Below are 25,132 nucleotides of genomic sequence, written 5' to 3'. Positions count from 1 at the left end.
GTGTGTGGGGCTTTACAGTGCTGATGTCCCATCGTCCAAATCTTACCTCATGACCAGAGCACATATTATATCTATCTATCTATCTATATATCTGTCACATTCACCTTTCAATCCTGAGTGCCTGGCCTTACTCCACCTGGTCTCTCCTCGTACTTCCATTCCCCAGCTATCCTCAGCTGCTTCCCACACTCGCTCCATAGATCCTTCCCTGATTTCCTCCCACATTAAAAACCTACTCTAATCAAATGCCTCCATCACAGACCTCTGCAATTCATCCCCTGCCCCCAAAGACTGCCATTCTAGATCAGTGGTACCCAATCTCAGTCCTCAAGTCAACCTAATAACAGTCAAGGTTTTAAGGATACCATGCCTGAGTACAAATGGTTAAATAAAATTGACTGAGGTACTAATTTAGCCTCATGTGCTCGTGCATGTATACCCTTATAACCTGGACTGATAGGGTGCCATGAGGACTGAGTTTGGGAACCACTGATCTAGATTATCCTCAAAACCACACACATTCCTCTTTATAATTGTTATTTAGGGTTGCTTAATATCTGTAAGCTGCTGTTTGCTTGTTTTATGACCCCCCCTGCCATCCTTACTTCCCACCCCTGACCACTGTTCTTTACCCATCCCCCTTTCACCATGTAGTAATTTCAATGACCTGCCGCTTTCTCCAAGCTTTCAATCCTTGTCTCTACCGTCTAGGTCAAAACTGCCCTCTTTTATTTCTCCTTTACCATCATGTTTGACTTATAACCCTGGTTTGCGTTAATGCCTTACACAACTGGGCATTTGTTTCAGACCCGTTATGCCCTCTTCTTACAGTCTCAACGTGTCCATGTCTCCGGGGGCTCAGGTTTCTTCCCACTGTGGTAAATTACCTTCTGAAGAAACTGCCCTTGGGATCTGTTCTGTTTTTTAGATTAATTAGTAAATGTAATGTGGCTTGTAGGCCCCGGCAAGATCCCGGCTGGTCTGGCCAATGATTCAAAGTGGTAATCATTTAAAAAGCAAAACCAGGCTTGAATTTTCTTTAAAATAATTGCCACTTTAAAACATCAGGGAGATTCACCAATGCCTGCAAGTCACAGACTTCCATTTACCCTAGGTGTTATTTCCCATTCCACAGTCTCCATTCCCTCTCCTCACCTACAATTATCCACCTATTCTGACCATCTCGGAACCTTTAACATAATCCCCTACAGTATGTATCAGGGCTCATGTTACCTTTTAATAGACACTGTCGCACATGTTCTGCTTCATAACTCAGTCCAGTGCTGTTATTAAAGTTCAGGTGCCTTGTGGTAGGGGGAAGGGAGTACTTGGTTTCTTTCCCGTTGACGATTATGGAAGTTGGAGACCAGACGTAGGACGGAATCTGGATAGAATAAATTAGAATTACATTATGTAGCACGTGATGGACTTGGTTTATACTATGGAATAAAACTCGAACCAGTTCACGCTGCAGTGCTGCCTAGGGCAGTCTTACTCTACACAGAAACAAAGCACAAGTTACATCATCACAGAAATCTCCTGCGTTCAAACCACTGTACGTTCTAATCGTGATGATCCAGGGGAAGATCCAACACCACACTAGTGATGCAGCTGCCAATCTGTCCTCCCGTCTCGGTAACCATTCCTCCCTGACGCCAAAAATCCCATGTGATAATTCTAGCTAGAGATACTATACGTCGCTCTAGACCTAGCTAATCCAGTGACCTCTACCACATTATAGAAAGCCATAGTGTGACTACCCTTACATGCAGGAGTTATTATTATTACCACCAGTTATTTATATAGCACACACATATTCCGCAGCACTTTACAGAGAATATTTGGCCATTCACATCGTGAAATGGCCTTTCTAGCTTTAGTGGATGCCACTTTCGCAGTCCTGTGTGTGAAAACTCATCAGGCAAATCATATATATTATGAGATAAATTTGTACATTCTAATTAAGTCACCTCCAGAGCACCGTTTACCCCCACTGTAAAGAACCCCAGTTTGTCTCCATTGCCTCCATAGAAAAGAGCTTAACACAAACACTCTTATACATCCTCGTGCAAGAAAACATACCCAATATTCTGAACAGTGTCTTCTACAATGATAAACTGGATTGGGATTTATGCATCCGAAAAACGCATTAGCCTTTGCAGCAGTCACTTGGCTCTGAGTTCTGATAATCCGGGAAACAGACTGTGCTTTCCCGTTCACAGGGCCTAATTCAGACCTGATTGCAGCAGCAAATTTGTTCTCCAACGGGCAAAACCATGTGCACTGTAGGGGGGGCGGGGGGGGCAAATATAACATGTGCAGAGAGAGTTAGATTTGGGTGGGGTGTGTTCAAACGGAAGTCTAAATAGCAGTGTAAAAATAAAGCAGCCAGTATTTACCCTGCACAGAAACAATATTATATAACCCACCTAAATCTAACTCTCTCTGCACATGTTACATCTGCTCCACCAGCAGTGCACATGGTTTTGCTCATTAGAGAACAAATTTGCTGTTATCAATGCTGAATTAGGCCCACAGTCTGTGATATCCCGTACAAACACTTGTTTGTATTGTTTTTGCGTGAAAGTGTCTGTCAGGGACTGTTCCTGATACAAGGCCTTGTGGGCCTCGGTTGCTTGCTGCGCTCACCACAGGTTTTATTCACACTCTATGGGTCTCGTGGACACCCATGAGTGGGAATATCCCTTGGCCTCCTGCCGGCATTCTGGTGGCCGGGATCCCGGCGTCAGTATGTGGACCACTGAGATCCCAACCAAAGGGATAGTACGTACATCCCTTGCAAATACCCTGAAAGCCTGAAATTGCAGTGACAACAAATGAAGGAAGGTTCTGCTGATGAGATCAGTTATGAATAACAGTTTCAAGATAGGCTGAATTAATTTCCAGTAGACATGTCACAGTGACCCTGTCTTCCTGACATTTTAGGAGCTGGTAGGTTGGTACTTTATCTCTCTCCAAGGTTTGAAGCATCTACCCCGCACTGGGATATACCATTATGCAGAAACAATGAGAGCAAACCCTTGTCCTACACTAATACAGTTTTTTATTGTCTGTTACAACTCCTAGTAGCAGCTGTGAGATTCCAGAAATATAATGCTCTGCTCGGTGGATCCAGAGAATCTGAGATACAGGTTGAGTATCCAATATCCAAATGTTCCGAAATACAGAATATTCCGAAATACGGAATTTTTTGAGTGAGAGTGAGATAGTGAAACCTTTGTTTTCTGATGGCTCAATGTACACAAATTTAGTTTAATACACAGTTATTAAAAATATTGTATTAAATGACCTTCATGGTGTGTGTGTGTGTGTGTGTGTGTGTGTGTGTGTGTGTGTGTGTGTGTGTGTGTGTGCGCGCGCGTGTGTGTGTGTGTGTGTGTGTGTGTGTGTGTATAAGGTGTATATGAAACAAATGCATTCTGTGCTTAGATTTAGGTCCCATCGCCATGATATCTCATTATAGGATGCAGTTATTCCAAAATACGGAAAAATCCGATATCCGAAATACTTCTGGTCCCAAGCATTTTGGAAAAGGGATACTCAACCTGTATTTGCTTTGGGTCACATGGCTACAAATCCATCCATCCAAAAAAAGAATCAAATAACAGGATTTTAATACCTACCGGTAAATCCTTTTCTCCTAGTCCGTAGAGGATGCTGGGGTCCACTTTAGTACCATGGGGTATAGACGGTTCCGCAAGAGCCATGGGCACTCTAAGACTTTTCAAGGGTGTGAACTGGCTCCTCCCTGTATGCCCCTCCTCCAGACCTCAGTATAGGAAATGTGCCCAGGGAGACGGACATTTCGAGGAAATTATTTACTTTTAATTTAACGGTGAGATTCATACCAGCTCACACCTCAACCATGCCGCACAACATGGCATTCAACATAACACATGCCAACGGGCATGAACAATTTGCAGCAACATGCTGAAAAATAACCGTAACACAACACTTGTGTAACTACAAACTAACAACTGCAGGTAAAGTACACACTGGGTTGGGCGCCCAGCATCCTCTACGGACTAGGAGAAAAGGAATTACCGGTAGGTATTAAAATCCTGTTTTCTCATATGTCCTAGAGGATGCTGGGGTCCACTTCAGTACCATGGGGTTATACCAAAGCTCCAGTACGGGCGAGAGAGTGCGGATGACCCTGCATCACCGATTGACCAAACTTGAGGTCTTCATCGGCCAAGGTGTCAAACTTGTAAAACTTTGCAAACGTGTTTGCCCCTGACCAAGTAGCTGCTCGGCAAAGTTGTAATGCCGAGACCCCCCGGGCAGCCGCCCAGGATGAGCCCACCTTTCTAGTAGAATGGGTATTTATCGACCTTGGTATCGGCAATCCTGCCGTGGAATGAGCATGCTGAATCGTCCCTCTGATCCAGCGCGCAATGGTTGGCTTAGAAGCAGGACACCCAATCTTGTTGGGGTCATACAGGACAAACAGAGCCTCTGTTATCCGTATCCGAGCTGTTCTTGCGACATAAATTTTCAAAACTCTAACCACATCAAGAAACTTTGATGCAGTGAAGGTGTCAGTAGCCACTGGCACCACAATAGGTTGGTTTATATAGAAAGACGAAACCACCTTTGGAAGAAATTGTTGGCGAGTTCTCAACTCTGCCCTATCTTCATGGAAGACCAGGTAAGGGCTCTTGTGAGACAAGGCCCCCAATTCAGACACCCGCCTTGCGGATGCCAAGGCCAAGAGCATCACCACTTTCCAAGTGAGAAACTTCAATTCTATCTCTTGCAGAGGTTCAAACCAATCTGATTGAAGGAACTGCAAAACCACATTCATTAAGGTCCCAAGGTGCCACCGGAGGCACAAATGGATGTTGGATGTGCAGCACCCCTTTCACGAACATCTGAACTTCTGGAAGGGAGGCTAATTGTTTTTGAAAGAAAACTGACAAGGCCGAAATCTGGACCTTGATTGAACCCAATCTTAGGCCCGCATCCACACCTGCCTGCAGAAAATGGAGAAAACGTCCTAACTGAAACTCTTCCGTAGGAGCCTTCTTGGATTCACACCAAGACACACATTTTCTCCAAATACGGTGGTAATGTTTAGACGTTACTCCTTTCCTGGCCTGAATAAGAGTGGGAATGACTTCCTTGGGAACACCCTTTCGGGTTAGGATCCGGCGCTCAACAACCATGCCGTCAAACGTAGCCGCGGTAAGTCTTGATACATGCACGGCCCCTGCTGCAGCAGGTCCTCGCAAAGAGGAAGAGGCCGAGGATCTTCTATGAGCAACTCCTGAAGATCTGGATACCAAGCCCTCCTTGGCCAGTCTGGTGCAATGAGGATTGCTCGAACCCTTGTTCTTATTATTATTTTGAGAACTTTTGGTATTAGTGGAAGTGGAGGGAAGACATATACCGACCGAAACACCCACTGGGTCACCAGTGCATCCACTGCTATTGCTTGAGGGTCTCTCGTCCTGGAACAATATCTCTGAAGCTTCTTGTTGAGATGAGATGCCATCATGTCTACTTGAGGAACTCCCCAAAGACTTGTCACCTCTGCGAAGACTTCTTTTTGGAGGCCCACTCTCCTGGATGGAGATCGTGTCTGCTGAGGAAGTCTGCTTCCCAGTTGTCCACTCCCAGAATGAAAATTGCTGACAGAGCTCTTACATGTATTTCTGTCCAGAGGAGGATCTTTGTCACCTCTGCCATTGCCGCTCTGCTTTTCGTTCCGCCTTGACGGTTTATGTACATGACTGCTGTTACATTGTCCAACTGGATCTGCACGGGTTGATCTTGAAGAAGAGGCACCGCTTGTAGAAGGCCGTTGTAAATGGCTCTCAATTCCAGAATGTTTATGTGAAGACAGGTTTCCTGACTTGACCATTTTCTTTGGAAGCTTTTTCCCTGTGTGACTGCTCCCCAGCCTCGGAGACTTGCATCCGTGGTTACTAGGACCCAGTCCTGAATCCCGAACCTGCGTCCCTCTAACAAGTGAGAACTGTGCAGCCACCACAGGAGCGAAATCCTGGTTTTGGAGGACAGGATTATCTTCTGGTGCATGTGTAGGTGGGATCCGAACCACTTGTCCAACAGGTCCCACTGGAATACTCTGGCATGGAATCGGCCAAACTGTATGGCCTCGTAGGCCGCTACCATCTTTCCCAACAACCGAATGCATTGATGGATCGACACTCTTGTTGGTTTCAAAATTTGCTTGACCATTCTCTGGATTTCCAGAGCCTTTTCCACTGGAAGAAATACCCTCTGTACTTCTGTGCCCAGTATCATCCCCAGAAAGGACAATCTTGTTGTCGGTTCCAACTGTGACTTTGGATAATTCATGATCCAACCGTGTTGTTGGAGTACGGACAGGGAGAGTGCAGTGTTCTTCACCAACCGTTCTCTGGATCTCGCTTTTATCATGAGATCGTCCAGGTAAGGAATTATATTGACTCCTTGTTGTCGAAGGAGGACCATCATCTCTGCCATCACCTTGGTGAATACCCTCGGTGCCGTGGAGAGTCCAAACGGCAACGTCTGGAACTGGTAATGGCAATTCTGTACTGCGAATCTCAGATACGCTTGATGAGGAGGATAAATGGGAACATGTAAGTAAGAATCTTTTATATCTACTGATACCATGAAGTCCCCTTCCTCCAGACTGGAAATCACTGCTCTCAGAGATTACATCTTGAACTTGAACCTTTTTAGGTAAAGATTCAGAGATTTCAGGTTTAAAATCGGTCTGACCGAGCCGTCCGGCTTCGGAACTACGAAGAGGCTTGAATAAAACCCTTCTCCCTGTTGGGACAAGGGTACCAGTACAATGACTTGATCCTGACATAATTTTTGAATTGCAGCTGATACTACTTCTCTGTCTGGAAGAGAAGCTGGCAAGGTCGATTTGAAAAATCGGCATGGGGGGACGTCTTGAAACTCCAGTTTGTATCCATGGGACACTATTTGCAAGACCCATGGGTCCAGGCCCGATTGAAACCAGAGCTGACTGAAAAGTTTCAGACGTGCTCCTACCCGAGCGGACTCCCGCAAGGGAGCCCCAGCGTCATGCTGCAAATTTGGCAGAAGCAGGGGTTGATTTCTGCTCATGCGATCCTGGAGACGCTGCAGACTTCTTTCCTCTTCCCCTCCCTCTACCTGCAAAGAAAGGGGAACCTTTACCCTTTTTGTATCTGTTGGGCCGAAAAGACTGCATCTGAGAGTGATGTGACTTTTTCGCCGGCGCAGGAGCAAAAGGCAAGAATGTCGACTTACCTGCGGTAGCCGCAGAGACTAAAGCTTCCAGCCCATCTCCAAACAAGGCCTCCCCTTTATACGGGAGAGCCTCCATATTTCTTTTGGAATCTGCGTCAGCATTCCATTGGCTAATCCATAACGCCCTTCGAGCTGAGACAGCCATGGTAGCGGCTTTTGAACCCAAGAGCCCAATATCTTTCATGGCTTCTAGCATGTATGCAGCAGCGTCTTTGATATGACCTAACGTTAGGAGTATCTCGTCTCTATCTATTGTGTCAATTTCAGATGACAAATTGTCCGACCATTTCTCGATAGCACTACTCACCCACGCCCAAGCAATGGTGGGCCTGAATAGTGTACCATTGGCCACATAAATAGATTTTAACGTAGTCTCTAACTTGCGGTCTGCCGGCTCCTTTAGTGAAGCCGTCCCAGGTGCAGGAAGAATCATCTTTTTAGTTAATCGTGACAGAGCACTGTCTAAAACTGGGGGTGACTCCCATCTTTTCCTGTCCTCTGCCGGGAAAGGATAAGCAACCTGAATTCTTTTGGGAATCTGAAACTTCTTTTCAGGGTTTGCCCAAACTCCCTCAAAGAGAGTATTTAGTTCGTGAGAAGGAGGGAAAGTTACACTTAATTTCTTTTCCTTATAAAAATAAGCCTTCTCCTAAGGTAAAGGAGGGGCTTCCGTAACTTCCAAGACCTCCTTTATAGCAACAATCATGTATTGAATGCTTTTTGCCAATTTAGGATCTATTCCCCTGGAATCACTAGTGTCAACACAGGAATCAGAGTCCGTGTCGGTATCAGTTTGTACTATTTGTGCAAATGGTCTCTTATGTGACCCAGAGGGGTCTCCTGTGGATGAAAAGGCAGAACTATGAAAAATCACATCTTCCACTGATTTTCTCCAGTTTTCTGCATGAGACTCAGACTTATCCAATCTCTTACTGATATGATTCACACTATCACGTAATTCTTTCACCCATTCAGGCTCGTGGTGTGCCGGTATCGTCACCACATTACAACTCTGTGTCCCTAAAATGGCTCCTTCAGGAGAAGAGCTCCCTGCCTCAGACATGTCACACACGTGCACAACCACACCACAGACTTATAGGGGACAGACCCACAGTAAAATCTGTCAGAAGGACACAGATAGGATTTGCCAGTTCACAACCCAGCGCCAGTTATAAAAATCCTGTGAAACACAAAATGCCCACCGACCTATAGCGCTTTTAAATTGATAAATTCACAATATAGCACCAAATTACACTGTGGCCCCCCTGTTTTGCACCCAGATACTTGGTTCAGAAGTGGAGTAGGACCAGCGTTCTTCTCTGCAGCTTGCTAGGAGAGAAAATGGCGCTGAGCAGTGTGCTGGCTGCCTGAGGAGGAAGCCCTGCCCCCGTAATGGCACGTTTCCTCTCAGAATTTTTAATACTAATTTTTATACTGGCGGGGGTAGGACTGTGCCTCAGCAACTTATGTCCCCTTATCTGCCAGTTTTGAGTAGGTTTCATGCTGCCCAGCCCCCCCCCCCCCCCCCCGCGCCCTGCACCCTGTTGTGCCTGTGTTACTGGGTAGCATGGCGCGCAGCGTTCCGGCCTGCTGCGCGGTACCTTTTAGCCGTCACGATGAAGATCCTTCTTCTTGTACACTCACCTGTCTTCTGACTTCTGGCTCTGTTAGGGGGGTGACGGCGCGCTGTGGGAGTGAGCACATAGCCTCAGCTAGTGTTCAGTACCCTTCAGGAGCTAATGGTGTCCTGTCAGCCATAAGCAGAGCCATGAAACTATTCAGGAAGTTGGTTCCTACGTCTGCCCCCTAAGTCCCACGAAGCAGGGAGACTGTTGCCAGCAGTCCTCCCTGAAAATAAAAAACCTACCATAAAGTCTTTCAGAGAAACTCAGTAGAGCTCCCCTGGAGTGCATCCAGTCTGCCTGGGCACATTTTCTAAACTGAAGCCTGGAGGAGGGGCATAGAGGGAGGAGCCAGTTCACACCCTTGAAAAATCTTAAAGTGCCCATGGCTCCTGCGGAACCGTCTATACCCCATGGTACTGAAGTGGACCCCAGCATCCGCTAGGACGTATGAGAAAAGGGTCATCAAGTTGGGTTGGTGTCCCAGTGCTTGGGTGGGTGGACATATTATGCGGGTGTCCTCTGTAGAAGCTGCTCTCCACAACCTTGTTGGAGGAGATTTTGGTACAACATTATGGTGTATCAGTAGTAGTATGTGCTAGAAGTACATGCAGGTCATGGGCTGCCTCACATGGAAGCTACAAGCTCCTCACCATTGGGCTCAGACTTATTAGACTTCTGTATTTTTTATTTAATTACTGAAGTAGCACACAAACTATGGATGAGCGACAAACCACGTACTAATAAATAAAGTCACACATAAAAGAGAATTATCATTTCCTTTGGCCACTGTTCTGGAGATGTGTGGCATACCTGAATCATCCCTTTGGTTCCACAGATAGCAGCTTGGTTTGGCAGCTCGGTCACCATGGTACAGGTCAGTATGGCCTGACGTTTCCCTGGGTACTGCAGGATAACCGTCACAGTCTCGTCAGCACCTATCACAGAAATCAGGACAAATTAGGATAAAACATTCCACAACCATAACACCATGATCCGTGCCCAATTTCTGGTAGGCTACACCACTTTGCCCTTCAGAAGCCGTGACTGTCTGGAATGTCGGGAGGTCTGCTTAGGTTTCCAATACCTTGCTTTGCCTGTAGGATAAGGCTCAGAGCTGGTCAGGTTGCAGTTCGCTGTGGTGTAATAGAAGCTTACCAGTCTCATTCAGAAATCCTCTGGCAGTTACAGACTCTGGTTTTTCTCCATTGAAAGCCATTAAGGCAAACTGTATACAGTAACAACCAATGTCCAGGATTGCTCCACCACCCAGCTCCTTCTCCACTGCCCGGGGCACGCCGAGCAAGTTAGCACCGAACTCTGCCCGTACAACCTTCACCTCTCCGAGGACTTTCTGGTTCAGCAGGGAGCGGATCTGTTCATAGACTGGGAAAAAGCGGCTCCAAAAAGCCTGTAACAAAAGGAGAGAATACAGAGTGTTATGCTGGCTACATACTAGGGCGACTGATTCACCGCCCTGTCTAACGATCGGCAAGTGCATACACACTTACCGATCGCCAGCTTCAATTTGTTGTGCCCGACGTCACAAATGGGCGGGCATTTACATGTGCCCGCCCAGTTGTGATGTCAGTCACAGACGGCCTCTGCAGCAAGTCTGCCCTTACATACAGCACAATGCACCGATATATATCTGCTGTGCAGCAGGGCTGACATATGTCTGGGAATGACGTCATTTACAGACATATTGGGGGTACACACCCGCCGATGTGCCCTCGATATATTGGCCGTCCAGTTGAACAGCCGATATACTGGCGGGTGTGTTCCCTGCTTTAGGCACCAGGGTCTCTGAAATCTCCCATCAGTGACTAAGGGGTTCATTTACTAAGCAGTGATAAGAGCAGAGAAGTGAGCCAGTGGAGAAGTTGCCCATGGCAACCAATCAGCACTGACGTAACATCTATAATTTGCATACTATAAAATTATACAGAGCTGCTGATTGGATGATGGGGAAACTTCTCCACTGGCTCACTTCTCTGCTCTTATCACTGCTTAGTAAATGTACCCATACAGTAGTGGAAGGAGTACAAGCTCCATGCTTGCCTCAGTTCCCCAGCTCACATTGTGACATTACCCGATGGGGTATTACTCTGGTACTAATCGTGAGTAGAAAGCTGTATAGACATTATACAGAGGAAATCTTGGTGCATGGGTTTCCCAACATGAATGAACAGCACAAACCTCAAACATGCATAAAAATATTTAACTTACTTTTATATCACACCGCAGCAGCCACTCATTGTACGCTGCACTACTATCTATCATAATAAATGTGTGTAGTATAATTGTTACTATACTGTATATGTCAAACTGTTCTATAATCCCTTCTTACGGTCGTCTCACATGTGCTTGACATAAACACACTATATCACGCTTATTGATAGAGATTTGCACCGGAAATTTTTCGGGTTTTGCGTTTTGGTTTTGGATTCGGTTCCACGGCCGTGTTTTGGATTCGGACGCGTTTTGCCAAAACCTCCCTGAAAATTTTTTGTCGGATTCGGGTGTGTTTTGGATTCGGGTGTTTTTTTACAAAAAACCCTCAAAAACAGCTTAAATCATAGAATTTGGGGGTCATTTTGATCCCATAGTATTATTAACCTCAATAACCATAATTTACACTCATTTTCAGTCTATTCTGAACACCTCACAATATTATTTTTAGTCCTAAAATTTGCACCAAGGTCGCTGGATGGCTAAGCTAAGCGACACAAGTGGCCGACACAAACACCTGGCCCATCTAGGAGTGGCACTGCAGTGTCAGGCAGGATGGCACTTCAAAAAAATAGTCCCCAAACAGCACATGATGCAAAGAAAAAAAGACGCACCAAGGTCGCTGTGTGACTAAGCTAAGCGACACAAGTGGCCGACACAAACACCTGGCCCATCTAGGAGTGGCACTGCAGTGTCAGACAGGATGGCACTTCAAAAAAATAGTCCCCAAACAGCACATGATGCAAAGAAAAAAAGAGACGCACCAAGGTCGCTGTGTGACTAAGCTAAGCGACACAAGTGGCCGACACAAATACCTGGCCCATCTAGGAGTGGCACTGCAGTGTCAGACAGGATGGCACTTCAAAAAAATAGTCCCCAAACAGCACATGATGCAAAGAAAAAAAGAGGTGCAATGAGGTAGCTGTGTGACTAAGCTAAGCGACCCAAGTGGCCGACACAAACACCTGGCCCATCTAGGAGTGGCACTGCAGTTTTCTAGCGAGAGGATGAGTGCTTCCATCCTCATGTGAATCTGAACCACTAGCCATGAACATAGGCCAAGGCCTCAGCCGTTCCTTGCCACTCCGTGTCGTAAATGGCATATTGGCAAGTTTACGCTTCTCATCAGACGCTTTTAATTTTGATTTTTGGGTCGTTTAACTGAACTTTTGTTTTTTGGATTTTACGTGCGCTCTACTATGACATTGGGCATCGGCCTTGGCAGACGACGTTGATGGCATTTCATCGTCTCGGCCATGACTAGTGGCAGCAGCTTCAGCACGAGGTGGAAGTGGATCTTGATCTTTCCCTATTTTAACCTCCAAATTTTTTTTCTCCATTTTTTAATGTGTGGAATTATATGCCAGTATCAATAGCAATGGCCTACTACTATATATACTGCGCACAACTGAAATGCACCACAGGTATGGATGGATAGTATACTTGACGACACAGAGGTAGGTAGAGCAGTGGCCTTCCGTACCGTACTGCTATATATACTGGTGGTCACTGTCAGCAAACTGCAAAACTAAAATGCACCCCAGGTATAGAATCTAGATGGATAGTATACTTGACGACACAGAGGTAGGTAGAGCAGTGGCCTTCTGTACCGTACTGCTATATATACTGGTGGTCACTGTCAGCAAACTGCAAAACTAAAATGCACCACAGGTATAGAATCTAGATGGATAGTATACTTGATGACACAGAGGTAGGTAGAGCAGTGGCCTTCCGTACCGTACTGCTATATATACTGGTGGTCACTGTCCGCAAACTGCAAAACTAAAATGCACCACAGGTATAGAATCTAGATGGATAGTATACTTGACGACACAGAGGTAGGTAGAGCAGTGGCCTTCCGTACCGTACTGCTATATATACTGGTGGTCACTGTCAGCAAAACTCTGCACTGTACTCCTCCTATATAATACTGCTGGTCCCCAGTCCCCACAATAAAGTAGTGTGAGCACAGATATATGCAGCACACTGAGCACAGATATGGAGCGTTTTTCAGGCAGACAACGTATAATACTGGTGGTCACTGGTCAGCAAAACTCTGCACTGTACTCCTCCTATATAATACTGCTGGTCCCCAGTCCCCACAATAAAGCAGTGTGAGCACAGATATATGCAGCACACTGAGCACAGATATGGAGCTTTTTCAGGCAGAGAACGGATAAAACTGGTGGTCACTGATCAGCAAAACTCTGCACTGTACTACTCCTATATAATACAGCTGCTCCCCAGTCCCCACAATTAAGCAATAAGCACAAATATTTGCAGCAATATTAATAAACGGAGAGGACGCCAGCCACGTCCTCTCCCTAACATATCCAATGCACGAGTGAAAATGGCGGCGACGCGCGGCTCCTTATATAGAATCCGAATCTCGCGAGAATCCGACAGCGGGATGATGACGTTCGGGCGCGCTCGGATTAACCGAGCCATACGGGAGAATCCGAGTATGCTTCGGACCCGTGTAAAATGGGTGAAGTTCGGGGGGGTTCGGTTTCCGAGGAACCGAACCCGCTCATCACTACTTATTGATACATTTAGGTGCAGATTCAGTCACCCGTGGGCTGTGGCGTGGTCCGTCTCCTGGGTAAAGCACCCAGAGCTATTCAATTTCAGACCCGCGAGCAGCAATGAGGGAGCAGTTAGAGCTTGTACCTGCTCGCACCTCCTGAAAGTAAGAGACGCAACATATATTCGGAGGGATAGCCTTTGCACAGAGTATAGGGTAATTGGAAGGGGATCCGGTCTCTTGGTCGACAGTAACTAAGTCGACACTATCTAGGTCGACCACTATTGGCCGACAGAAACTAGGTCGACAGGGCTTCTAGGTTGACATGTTCTAGGTCGACAGGTCAAAAGGTGGACATGAGTTTTTCACGATTTTTTTATTTTTTTGAACCTTTTCATACTTAACGATCCACGTGGACTACTATTAGAATGGTAATTTGTGTCGAGCGAGGCACCTTGTCCGAAGCATGGCGAGCGAACACGGTGCACTAATTGGGGTTCCGGTCACTATATGAAGAAAACGACACAAAAAACCCCCATAATAAACTCATGTCGACCTTTTGACCTGTCGACCTACACCATGTCGACCTAAATACCCTGTCGACCTAGTGCCTGTCGACCAATAGTGGTCAACCTAGACACTGTCGATCTAGTTACTATCTACGATGATGATGATGATTGATGATGAAAACTGCAGTTTCTATAGGGAAGTGCACACGAAATAGCTGGAACTGAAGTACACAGAAGGAAACAATACAAGGATCAGGTGCCCTTGTGTCCCTGCAGATAAACTATATAGCCTCCTTTGTATGGGCATAATTATAGTGGGTGCAAGGGGTGCCATTGCTATGGGGCTCAGAAGCAACTGCGTCTTATCCATTACCCAGCCTGAATTGTGTGCCATTACATTGTCAGTGAGAGGAGTGTGTAGTGGATGGTAAAATGGTAATGGGGTACTGTAATGTGGCACAATGTGAACTGGAGGGCACTATAAAGAGGCACAGTATGAACAGGGGGCCCTGTAATGTGGCATAATATGAACAGGAGACAATTTACTAAGGTGGGAGTTTTTAAGAACTGGTGATGTTGCTCATAGTAACCAATCAGATTCTGCTAAACATTTATCTAGCTGCTTCTAGAAGATAATAGATAATGGGCTAGATGCATCATCGCTTGGAGAGTGATAAAATGGAGAGTGATAAATGACCAGCCAATGAGCTCCTGTCATTTTTCAAACAAGGCCTGTGACATGGCAGTTAGAAGCTGATTGGCTGGTGCTTTTTCTCTATCCATTTTATCACTCTTCAAGCGATGATGCAACTAGCCCATAATCTGAATGGTTGCTATAGGCAACATCACCAGTTCTAAAAAAAACCTCCCACCTTAGTAAATTTACCCCTATATGTTATAATGTGAATTGGGGATATTGTGTGGCATAATGTATACTGGCAGCCCTACAATGTGACTTCACGTATACTAGGGAACTACGATAGTTCATAAAATAAACTAGGGCTCTACTATGGTTCAGAAAATGAACTAGGGCACTATTATGGGGCATACAATTAACACCTGCAGCAGGGAGGTGTCTCTCAAGAAGCACTGGGACAGGGGCCCCTTCAATATGCTGCTACGGGGCAAACAAAGTTCTAGTTACGCTCCTGCCTCTTTGGCTAAGATGTGCTTTTCGAGACATTATAATTGTTAGCTACAGTCCAAGGGTGGAATCCAGATTGTCGATGTACCTCCGAACATCACCGCTCCATTCAGCCTCGCACTTCTTCTAATATAACTCAATAGGGTGCAAAGGTAAATCTGCAAAGAAGTATGGTCGCATAGTGCACCCAGAACCATTCTAGAGGCACGATGAGGCCACTGCCGGGAACTGAACCCTCCTTCCCACTTGTGTCATTTGTTTTGCTTAGAATTACGCTAGAGAGGGGTCTATTTACTAAGCCTTGGACGTAGATAAAGTGGATGGAGATAAAGTACCAGACAATCAGCTCCTAGTTGTCAATTTTCAAACACAACCTGTAACATCGCAGTCAGGAGCTGATTGGCTGGTACTTTATCTCCGTCCAAGGCTTAGTAAATAGACCCCAGAGTCTTAAATCCAGCTGCATTACCGCACCCACAGGGCAAGCGCTTTGACTTGCTTCAATGATGCAGAAGGGAATTTGTCTATCTTCTTGGGTCAATAATTATCCTACTTCTCCCAGTAATGAAAATCCTCAAAACATAGCCTGGTGGGATACCCGAGTCAGGAAATCCTGCATCACACAATACATGTAACAGATTCATAGGGAAAGTAAAGAACATACATGAACCTACTTCCATTAGAAAGACGTTGTACTTCCTGGCAGCCGCTGTCAGCTCCTTAACCTCCGAGAGGTTCATGGCCATCGGCTTTTCACATAAGACATTTTTCCCGTTCTTCATAAACATCAGTGCCACATCTCTATGGACGGTATGAATGGCGCCAACATAGACGACATCTGGTGTAAGAGAAGAGATACGTGTGAGAGTCTAGAAGCAGGAACCACGGATAAAAAACATTTATATGTTTTAATTTGTGAACATTATAAAAAGCCAATTGTCATGAAACTTTAAAGCACATCTATCACGTACGTGTGTGTGTGTGTGTGTGTGTGTGTGTGTGTGTACGCACTCCTAAGCAGCTCAGCGTTACTTGCAGTGAAAGATTAGGGGGGAGATGTATCAAGCACTGTAAAGAGTGGAAAAATGGATAAGTGGAGAAGTTGCCCCTAGCAACCAATTAGCATCTACCTACCATTTTGTAGAATGTACTTGATAAATGCTAGAGAGAAGCTGATTGGTTGCTGGGAAATTTCTGCACTTGTCTACTTACCCTCTCTCAGCTATGTTACAGGCTAAGGGGGTAATTCAGACTGGATCGCTGCATCAACAGTGATCGCAGTCTGAATTACTGTGTGGAGTGCGCACACAGAGCAGCCGCACTGCGTGTGCGCACCCCGGGAGCCCAGTGAGATGCTATCAGCATCTTACGGTCTGCGATCGCCTCTGCCTGATTGACAGGCAGAGGCGGTCGTGGGGTGGGAGGGGGCATGCCAGCAGCATTAAAACGCTGGTGGCGGGCGCGGTCCGGACAACGGAGGCGTGTCTGGACCGATGGGGGGCAGGCCGCAGCGGCTGCGTGACATCACCCTCAGCCGCTGTGACCCAGGACGCAGCCAGTAGCTCCCTGCCAGCGCGCAAGAGCTGCGCTGGCAGGGAGCTACTTGTCAGGCACTAAAGCATCACCGCCGTGCAATGCTTTTGTTCCTGTGCGGGAAGAGGGGGCAAGCAGGGCCTGACATGCGGGGCAGACTAGCCCTGTGCTGGGCGTCCCCCCGCATGTCAGAGTAACGGATCATAGATGTGCTAAATTTAGCACATCTACGATCAACTCTGGATTACCCCCTATGTTTGAAAAATGACAGGAGCTGGTTGGTTAGTACTTTATCTCTGTCCCCTTTATCTCTCTCCAAATTTTATATATATATATATATATATATATATATATATATATATATATATATATATATATATATATACACATATATAAAATCAAGGTTTGTCATTTTTAAGCGTATATAAACTGGGCCATATTGAATAGAACAGTCATAGAAAGTGCATACAAACATACGTACATCACTAACTGCACTACTAAAGCTGAATAGTCTGTAATCAAAAGGTAACATGTATTACGATATTTATATACTGTGGGCCCATAGAATACCAATGTTAGTAGCTTTTAATGTCAGAGAGGTCCTTATTTATTTATACTTTTATTGATTTATTTAACAGTGTGTTTTACTAATAAATGTGATTTAATTTTATTGACAATACGTGTGCTGCTGACTGCGCAGCCAATTCACGATTAGAAACTTTTGGGGAGAATTTGCCCTGTCTTCTCATATTGGCAGCAGCAGCGTCACATCACTGAACTGAGAGCGCTAGTGTCTGCAGTAGATTTACTGTCTTTCAGCGCTCTGCCTTCTCCATACTAATGCCCTTATTTATCAATGAGTGATAAATTTCACTGTGAGTGATAACTTGCACCAGCCAATCTGCTCCTGTCATTTTTCAAACCCAGCCCATGACATGGAAGTTAGGAGCTGATTGGTTGGTACAATTTATCACTCACAGTGAAATTTCTCACTCATTGATAAATAATGGCATACAGTATATTTGTTCCACTGAAAGGAAAGGAGTTTCCCCAAAGTCAGAGCAGGTTCTTCAGTCTCCTTTTAAAACAGCGACCCCCCCCCCCCCCTCTCTAAATTGAGTGTGTGTGTGTGTGTGTGTGTGTGTGTGTGTGTGTGTGTGTGTGTGTGTGTGTGTGTGTGTGTGTTTGAGGGTGTGTGGGTGGGTGTGTGTGTCTGAGGGGGCTATGATGTACGATGCGCAAACTGTCATCACCATCAATCCCCTGCACCTGTCTCCGCAGACAGTTACCAGCCATGCACCTCAGACTGCATCAGTAAGTGTGGTGTTTGTTCTGTGTAATCACTGAGGGCTTCCAACTACATTTAGTTTGTGAACAAACTGATCATAAAGAAAAAAATGGTTGAAAATGCCATTTGGTCCAGGTTTTTGGAATTTAAAGTAGCCATCCCATGAAAAAGTGAAGAGTGTTTCTCCTTACTGTAAATCACTTTGGCAGGCACTGGCGTGCGCAGCACATTTTATTAGGGGGTGCACCGTCGGAGGGGTGTGTCTAGCATCGCCTTTTGGGCGTGTCTAGCACCATCTATTGATGGTCAACGCATATAAAATATCCACTTTTGTACCAATCCTAATAAAGCAGATACATTGTCAGATGTTCTGGTGTGCACCAAACACCCCTGATGGCACTCATGCAATTACAGTGCTCCTCCTCAGCCTGGTCTGGCTCCCCCTCTCTTTCCCCTGCAAGCTGCAGCAGCTTACTTACAAGTCAGTCACTCACTGACACTGACAGTCGCAGACTAGTTACTGCTGCTGCTGCTGGAAAAACAAGTGACGTGTCAAAGCTGCTGCCGGCCGTCTGCCAGTACTGAATTTGTCTTCCTAAGAGGAACGCTGGCTGCATGCTGCTCCTCATCAGTGGCTGGTGTTGGCATAGCATAGAAGGAGAGAGGTGGGCGTGTGACGGATGGACGTGCGAGCAGCATGACGTAATCACATCACACTGTTTTTGTACATGGAGGTGGAGCTGGGAATTTGAAAGCCGGTGGCAGTGGCATCCTTGATTAACCCAGGCGTCCGGTCAGTAATGCAGTCCTGCAGGGCGCAGAGGGGACAGTAATCAGCCTGCTCGGCAATCGCTGCATCAGGCATGTGAGATCGGGGCGCCAGACATTAGGGGGTGCCTGTGCGCACCAGGCACCCCCCCTGCGTACACCTATGTTGGCAGGCCATAAGAATAGTAGTATTTACCATTTTCTGTTGTCTTTTTTCTTTGCTATTAATAATGTATTGTTCTGTACAGTGTCATTGTCTACCACGGCAACCACAGTCACATGATAAAGTGAGCAGACACACTTTGGAATGCCTATCTGAACTCTGTTTTCACTATGATCCCCCACACGCTCACACTCACACACATCCTCTAGCTCATCTGATCACATGACTTGCTGAGAGTCTGTAGAGGATTCTTTGGGGTACATTAACTTAAGCTTCTAAAACAGAGAATTGGTGATGTTGCCCATAGCAACCCATCAGGTGCTGTATATCATTTCTTTTTTGCCTTTTAGAAAATAGTAGAAAGCATCTGATTGGTTGCTATAGGCAACATTACCAATTCTCTGTTTTAGAAGCTTTAGTAAATGTACCCCTTTGTGTCTGTGTCTGGATGCCACATATATTTCCCTGCACAGAGATGTTGAAAAGGAGATAATTATTTTTAGAAGGTGAGAAATATTATCAGAGACACATGCCTAAAAAGGCACTTAAAGCTCCAATTCCTCATAGAAGTTTTTTTAAAATCTTTAAATAGCACATACAAGTAGGAAGTGAGCATGGCTAAAAATGAGGTGGATCAAGTTGTAAGGTATATATGGAATAAGTATAATGGTTTCTTCTAGTGCAGTAAAGAGCTACAGCGGCAAATGCAGAATTTCTAGAGTGGGGTTTCCAAATGCACTCCGTAATCTCCCACTCTTTGGAACATAGAATACAGTATTAATATTTAATACTATATATGGGCTATAGTTTAGGCTGTATCAAACTTATTTAAATAATATAAATAAGATAAGTGGCCAGGAAAAGGTTAAACATACTATTATAAACACATATAATAAAAAATAGAATCAGTAATTTCTAAGCACACATTCTCCTACCTCATGATGAGGCTCCTGTCTCTTCTTCCTGATAGCTAATCTCTGGTCCAATGCACTGAGTAAGGACTACAGACAAGCAAACTTGGTAGAAGACGCTGCTACCACTGGGCATGTGCAGCAGCTCTGCTCTATCCCTTATACTGCATGATGTGGCAGCAGCTCTAGTAATCGTATTCTATACCATTGCTATTGCGGTCATAATTTGAGCCACTTAATAATCAGCCTTCTCTCATGCTACAGTACCTCCTTACCAATGTCAGGGTCTCTGGCAAGCTCTTCATATGAATCATACACTTTGGGAATGTTAAACGTTTGGGCAAATTCCTTAGCACGGCTGACATCCCTGGCAGCCACCGCTACTACCTGAGGAGATACAAATCAGAATAATGTTGCACTAAATAGACATTTATACAATAGACAGAAAATGTACAGTGTTCCAGCATGCTGTGCCTAGGCTGCAGCAGGGTACAGTATGCCCTACCTAGCCACCAGCACACACTGCCTATGCTGCAGCAGTGTACAGTACGCCCTACCTAGCCACCAGCACACACTGCCTATGCTGCAGCAGTGTACAGTACGCCCTACCTAGCCACCAGCACACACTGCCTTTGCTGCAGCAGTGTACAGTATGTCCTACCTAGCCGCCAGCACACACTTCCTAGGCTGCAGCAGTGTACAGTATGTCCTACCTAGCCGCCAGCACACACTTCCTAGGCTGCAGCAGTGTACAGTATGTCCTACCTAGGCACCAGCACACAATGCACAGCAGTATACAGTACACCCTACCTAGCTGTCAGCACACACTTCCTAGGCTGCAGCAGTGTACAGTACGCCCTACCTAGCCGCCAGCACACACTGCCTAGGCTGCAGCAGTGTACAGTACGCCCTACCTAGCCGCCAGTACACACTGCCTAGGCTGCAGCAGTGTACAGTACACCCTACCTAGCCACCAGCACACACTGCCTAGGCTGCAGCAGTGTACAGTACACCCTACCTAGCCGCCAGCACACACTGCCTAGGCTGCAGCAGTGTACAGTGCACCCTACCTAGACGGGAAACGGTCATTAGGTCGACCACTATTGGTCGACATGGTCACTAGGTTGACATGCAAAAAGGTCGACATGCGTTTTTCACATATTCTTTTCTACTTTTTCATACTTTACGATCCACGTGGACTACGATTTGGAATAGTAACCAGTGCTGAGCGCAGCGAGGCACCTTGCCCGAAGCATGTGCGAGCAAAGCGAGCCATGTGAGGGGACGCGGTGCACTAATTGGGGTTCCCGTCACTTTACGATGAAACAGACACCAAAAAAAGTTTAAAAACTAATGTCGACCTTTTTCCATGTCGACTTAATGACTGTGTCGACCTATTTCAGGTGTCGACCTAGTCACTGTTGACTAATAGTGGTCGACCTAATGACTGCTAACCTAATGCATGTCGACCCTATAACCCATACCCACCTAGACGCCAGCACACACTGCCTAGACTGCAGCAGTGTACGTCACACCCTACCTAAGTGCGAACATACAGCCTATGCTGCAGCAGTGTACAGTACGCCCTACCTAGCCACCAGCACACACTGCCTATGCTGCAGCAGTGTACAGTACACCCTACCTAGCCACCAGCACACACTGCCTATGCTGCAGCAGTGTACAATACGCCCTTCCTAGCCACCAGCACACACTGCCTAGGCTGCAGCAGTGTACAGTACGCCATTCCTAGCCACCAGCACACACTGCCTAGGCTGCAGCAGTGTACAGTACACGCTACCTAGCCACCAGCACACACTGCCTAGGCTGCAGCAGTGTACAGTACGCCATTCCTAGCCACCAGCACACACTGCCTAGGCTGCAGCAGTGTACAGTACACGCTACCTAGCCACCAGCACACACTGCCTAGGCTGCAGCAGTGTACAGTACACCCTACCTAGCCAAGAGCACACACTGTCTATGCTGCAGCAGTGTACAGTATGCCCTTCCTAGCCACCAACACACACTGCCTAGGCTGCAGCAGTGTACAGTACGCCCTACCTAGCCACCAGCACACACTGCCTATGCTGCAGCAGTGTACAGTACGCCCTACCTAGCTGTCAGCATGCCCTGTCTAGGCTGCAGCAGTGTACAGTACACCCTACCTAGCTGTCAGCACGCCCTGTCTAGGCTGCAGCAGTGCACAGTACACCCTACCTAGCCGCAAGCACATGCTGCCTAGACTGCAGCAGTGTACAGTACGACCTACCTAGCTGCCAGCATGCACTGCCTAGGCTGCAGCAGTGTACAGTACACCCTACCTAGCCGCTAGCACAAACTGGCTAGGCTGCAGCCGTTTACAGTACGCCCTACCTAGCCACCAGCACATACTGTCTAGGCACCAGCACATACTGTCTAGGCTGCAGCAGTGTACAGTACACCCTACCTAGCCACCAGCACACACTGCCTACACTGCAGCAGTGTACAGTACACCCTACCTGGCCGCCATCACACACTGCCTAGACTGCAGCAGTGTACGGTATGCCCTACCCAAGAGCCAATATACAGCATATGCTGCAGAAATGTACAGTACACCCTTCCTAGCTGCCAGCACACACTGCCTAGACTCCAGCAGTGTACAGTGCACACTACCTAGCCACCAGCACACACTGTCTATGCTGCAGCAGTGTACAGTATGCCCTACCTAGCCTATGGGAGTTAATATAATAATAGTATAGTGATAATAGCATTGGAAAAAAGTTATTTCTCAGAAGACACAGTTTATTTGTAAATAATTAAGCAGAGTATATTTTGTTAGCAATGCAGGGATGGGTCAAACAACTTATAACTTTGCTGGGTGTACAGTACATAAGTTTATTGTGTGAAATGTACAGCAGAGCTGTAACTAGACATTTTAGCGCTGTGTGCAAGAAATCGCATCAGCGCCCCCCCCCCCCCCCCAATTTAAAATAGGGCCAGTGCACACAACAAAATTATAAGGGCATGGCTTCATCGGGAAGGGGTGCGGCCACAAAACAATTCATTATTTAAATGACGCCGCACAGTAGCGCCACTTACACACATTACGCCAGGTAGAGTCCTATTTTTTCCTCATTACGCCAGGTAGAGCTCCCTTTACCCAGTATGGCAGGTTGAGTCCCCATTTACACAGTACGGCAGGTAGAGTCCCCATTTACAAAGTACGGCAGATAGACTCCTTTTTTACACATTACGGCAGGCAGAGTCCCCCTTTTACACATTACAACAACAGAGTCCCTCTTTTTACACATTACACTGCACGGGACACGGGACTGTGAGCCTCTCGAAGCCAGCGCTGCCGCTGCCTGCTGTCATCTCAAGGGCGGCCAATCGGGGACAAGGCGCACAATGCGCTCCAAGAAGAAGTGCGCTGTGTGCAATGCACACCCTGCACACATGTAGTTACGGCTCTGATGTACAGTAGGGGTGTAGTATGGTATGCCGGCGGTCAGGCTCCCGGCGACCAGCATACCGGCGCCGGGAGACCGACCGCCGGCATACCGACAGTGTGGCGAGCGCAAATGAGCCCCTTGCGGGCACGGTGGCGCGCTACGCTATTTTATTCTCCCTCCAGGGGGGTCGTGGACCCCCACGAGGGAGAATAAGTGTCGGCATGCCGGCTGTCGGGATCCCGGCGCCGGTATACTTTGCGCCGGGATCCCGACAGCCGGCATACTGAAGACCACCCGTACAGTAGTCTGTTAGATAAATAATCATTGTTGTAGCTTTTTGGACACTTTTCCTCCGGCCAGTGGGGTACACGACTGCATATCCGCGATAATGTGCAATATGCGGGGGCCACCGTCGCTTGGGCACAGTAACATTTTGCAGGCATACTTGAGACCCGAGGAACGATGTTTCCATAATACTAGAATTATATCACGTTTGATATATGGGTATGTAGGATTAGTTTATCTATTGTTTATTGTGTGTTGATTGAATAAGCTGTTTGAATCTATATATGGTGTATTATATGATGGGCTGTACCGATTACAATGTTAGCTTAACTTTGGACTGCAATGGCAGTGCCAAGAATTTAGGAAAGACAATCAGTTTATCAGGACATGTGAGAGATGTGGGGGCTCCTTGAGAGTAAACTTATGTAACTGATGATTGAACTTCTATCTATTCTATAAGTATTCACTAACACATGTTTACGCTACCACACACACACACATATATATATATATATATATATATATATATATATATATATATATACACATATATATATATATATATATATATATATATATATATATATATATATATATATATATATATATATATATACACACACACCAGAGCCGTAACTACATGTGTGCGCATTGCACACAGCGCACTTCTTCTTGGAGCGCATTGTGCGCCTTGTCTCCTGTAATGTGTAAATAGAGGGACTCTGCTCCTGTAATGTGTAAATAGAGGGACTCTGCTCCTGTAATGTTGAAAATAGAGGGACTCTGCTCCTGTAATGTGGAAAATGAGGGACTCTGCTCCTGTAATGTGGAAAATGAGGGATTCTGCTCCTGTAATGTGGAAAATGAGGGACTCTGCTCCTGTAATGTGGAAAATGAGGGACTCTGCTCCTGTAATGTGGAAAATGAGGGACTCTGCTCCTGTAATGTGGAAAATGAGGGACTCTGCTCCTGTAATGTGGAAAATGAGGGACTCTGCTCCTGTAATGTGGAAAATGAGGGACTCTGCTCCTGTAATGTGGAAAATGAGGGACTCTGCTCCTGTAATGTGGAAAATGAGGGACTCTGCTCCTGTAATGTGGAAAATGAGGGACTCTGCTCCTGTAATGTGGAAAATGAGGGACTCTGCTGCTGTAATGTGTAAAATGAGGGACTCTGCTGCTGTAATGTGTAAAAAGGGGACTCTGCTCCTTTAATGTGTAAAAAGAGGGACTCTGCTGCTATAATGTGTAAACGGAGGACTCCGACTGCCGTAATGGTGTAAAAAGAGGGACTCTGCTGTTGTAATGTGTAAAAGGAGGACTCTGCCTGCCGTAATGTGTAAAAAAGGAGTCTACCTGCCGTACTTTGTAAATGGGGACTCTACCTGCCGTACTGTGTAAAAGGGAGCTCTACCTGGCGTAATGAGGAAAAAAAAAGGACTCTACCTGGC

The 25,132-nt window shown here is 46.3% G+C and overlaps 1 protein-coding gene across 1 annotated transcript in view; it reads right to left on the bottom strand.

The window, feature by feature from the left end:
* LOC134966016 (trans-1,2-dihydrobenzene-1,2-diol dehydrogenase-like) overlaps positions 1 to 25,132 on the bottom strand; it is a 65,246-nt gene that overhangs the window by 953 nt on the left and 39,161 nt on the right. The window contains exons 2-6 of the mRNA XM_063942467.1: positions 20,245 to 20,356; positions 15,981 to 16,144; positions 10,056 to 10,308; positions 9,711 to 9,835; positions 1,234 to 1,384 (exon numbers count right to left, since the gene is read on the bottom strand). Of these exons, the coding sequence (XP_063798537.1) occupies positions 1,234 to 1,384; positions 9,711 to 9,835; positions 10,056 to 10,308; positions 15,981 to 16,144; positions 20,245 to 20,356 (805 nt within the window). The remainder of the gene's footprint in view (positions 1 to 1,233; positions 1,385 to 9,710; positions 9,836 to 10,055; positions 10,309 to 15,980; positions 16,145 to 20,244; positions 20,357 to 25,132) is intronic.

Source organism: Pseudophryne corroboree, chromosome 10 (genome assembly GCF_028390025.1).
Source record: "Pseudophryne corroboree isolate aPseCor3 chromosome 10, aPseCor3.hap2, whole genome shotgun sequence".
Taxonomy (NCBI): Eukaryota; Metazoa; Chordata; class Amphibia; order Anura; family Myobatrachidae; genus Pseudophryne; species Pseudophryne corroboree.
This window is presented reverse-complemented; position numbering and strand designations above follow the sequence as displayed.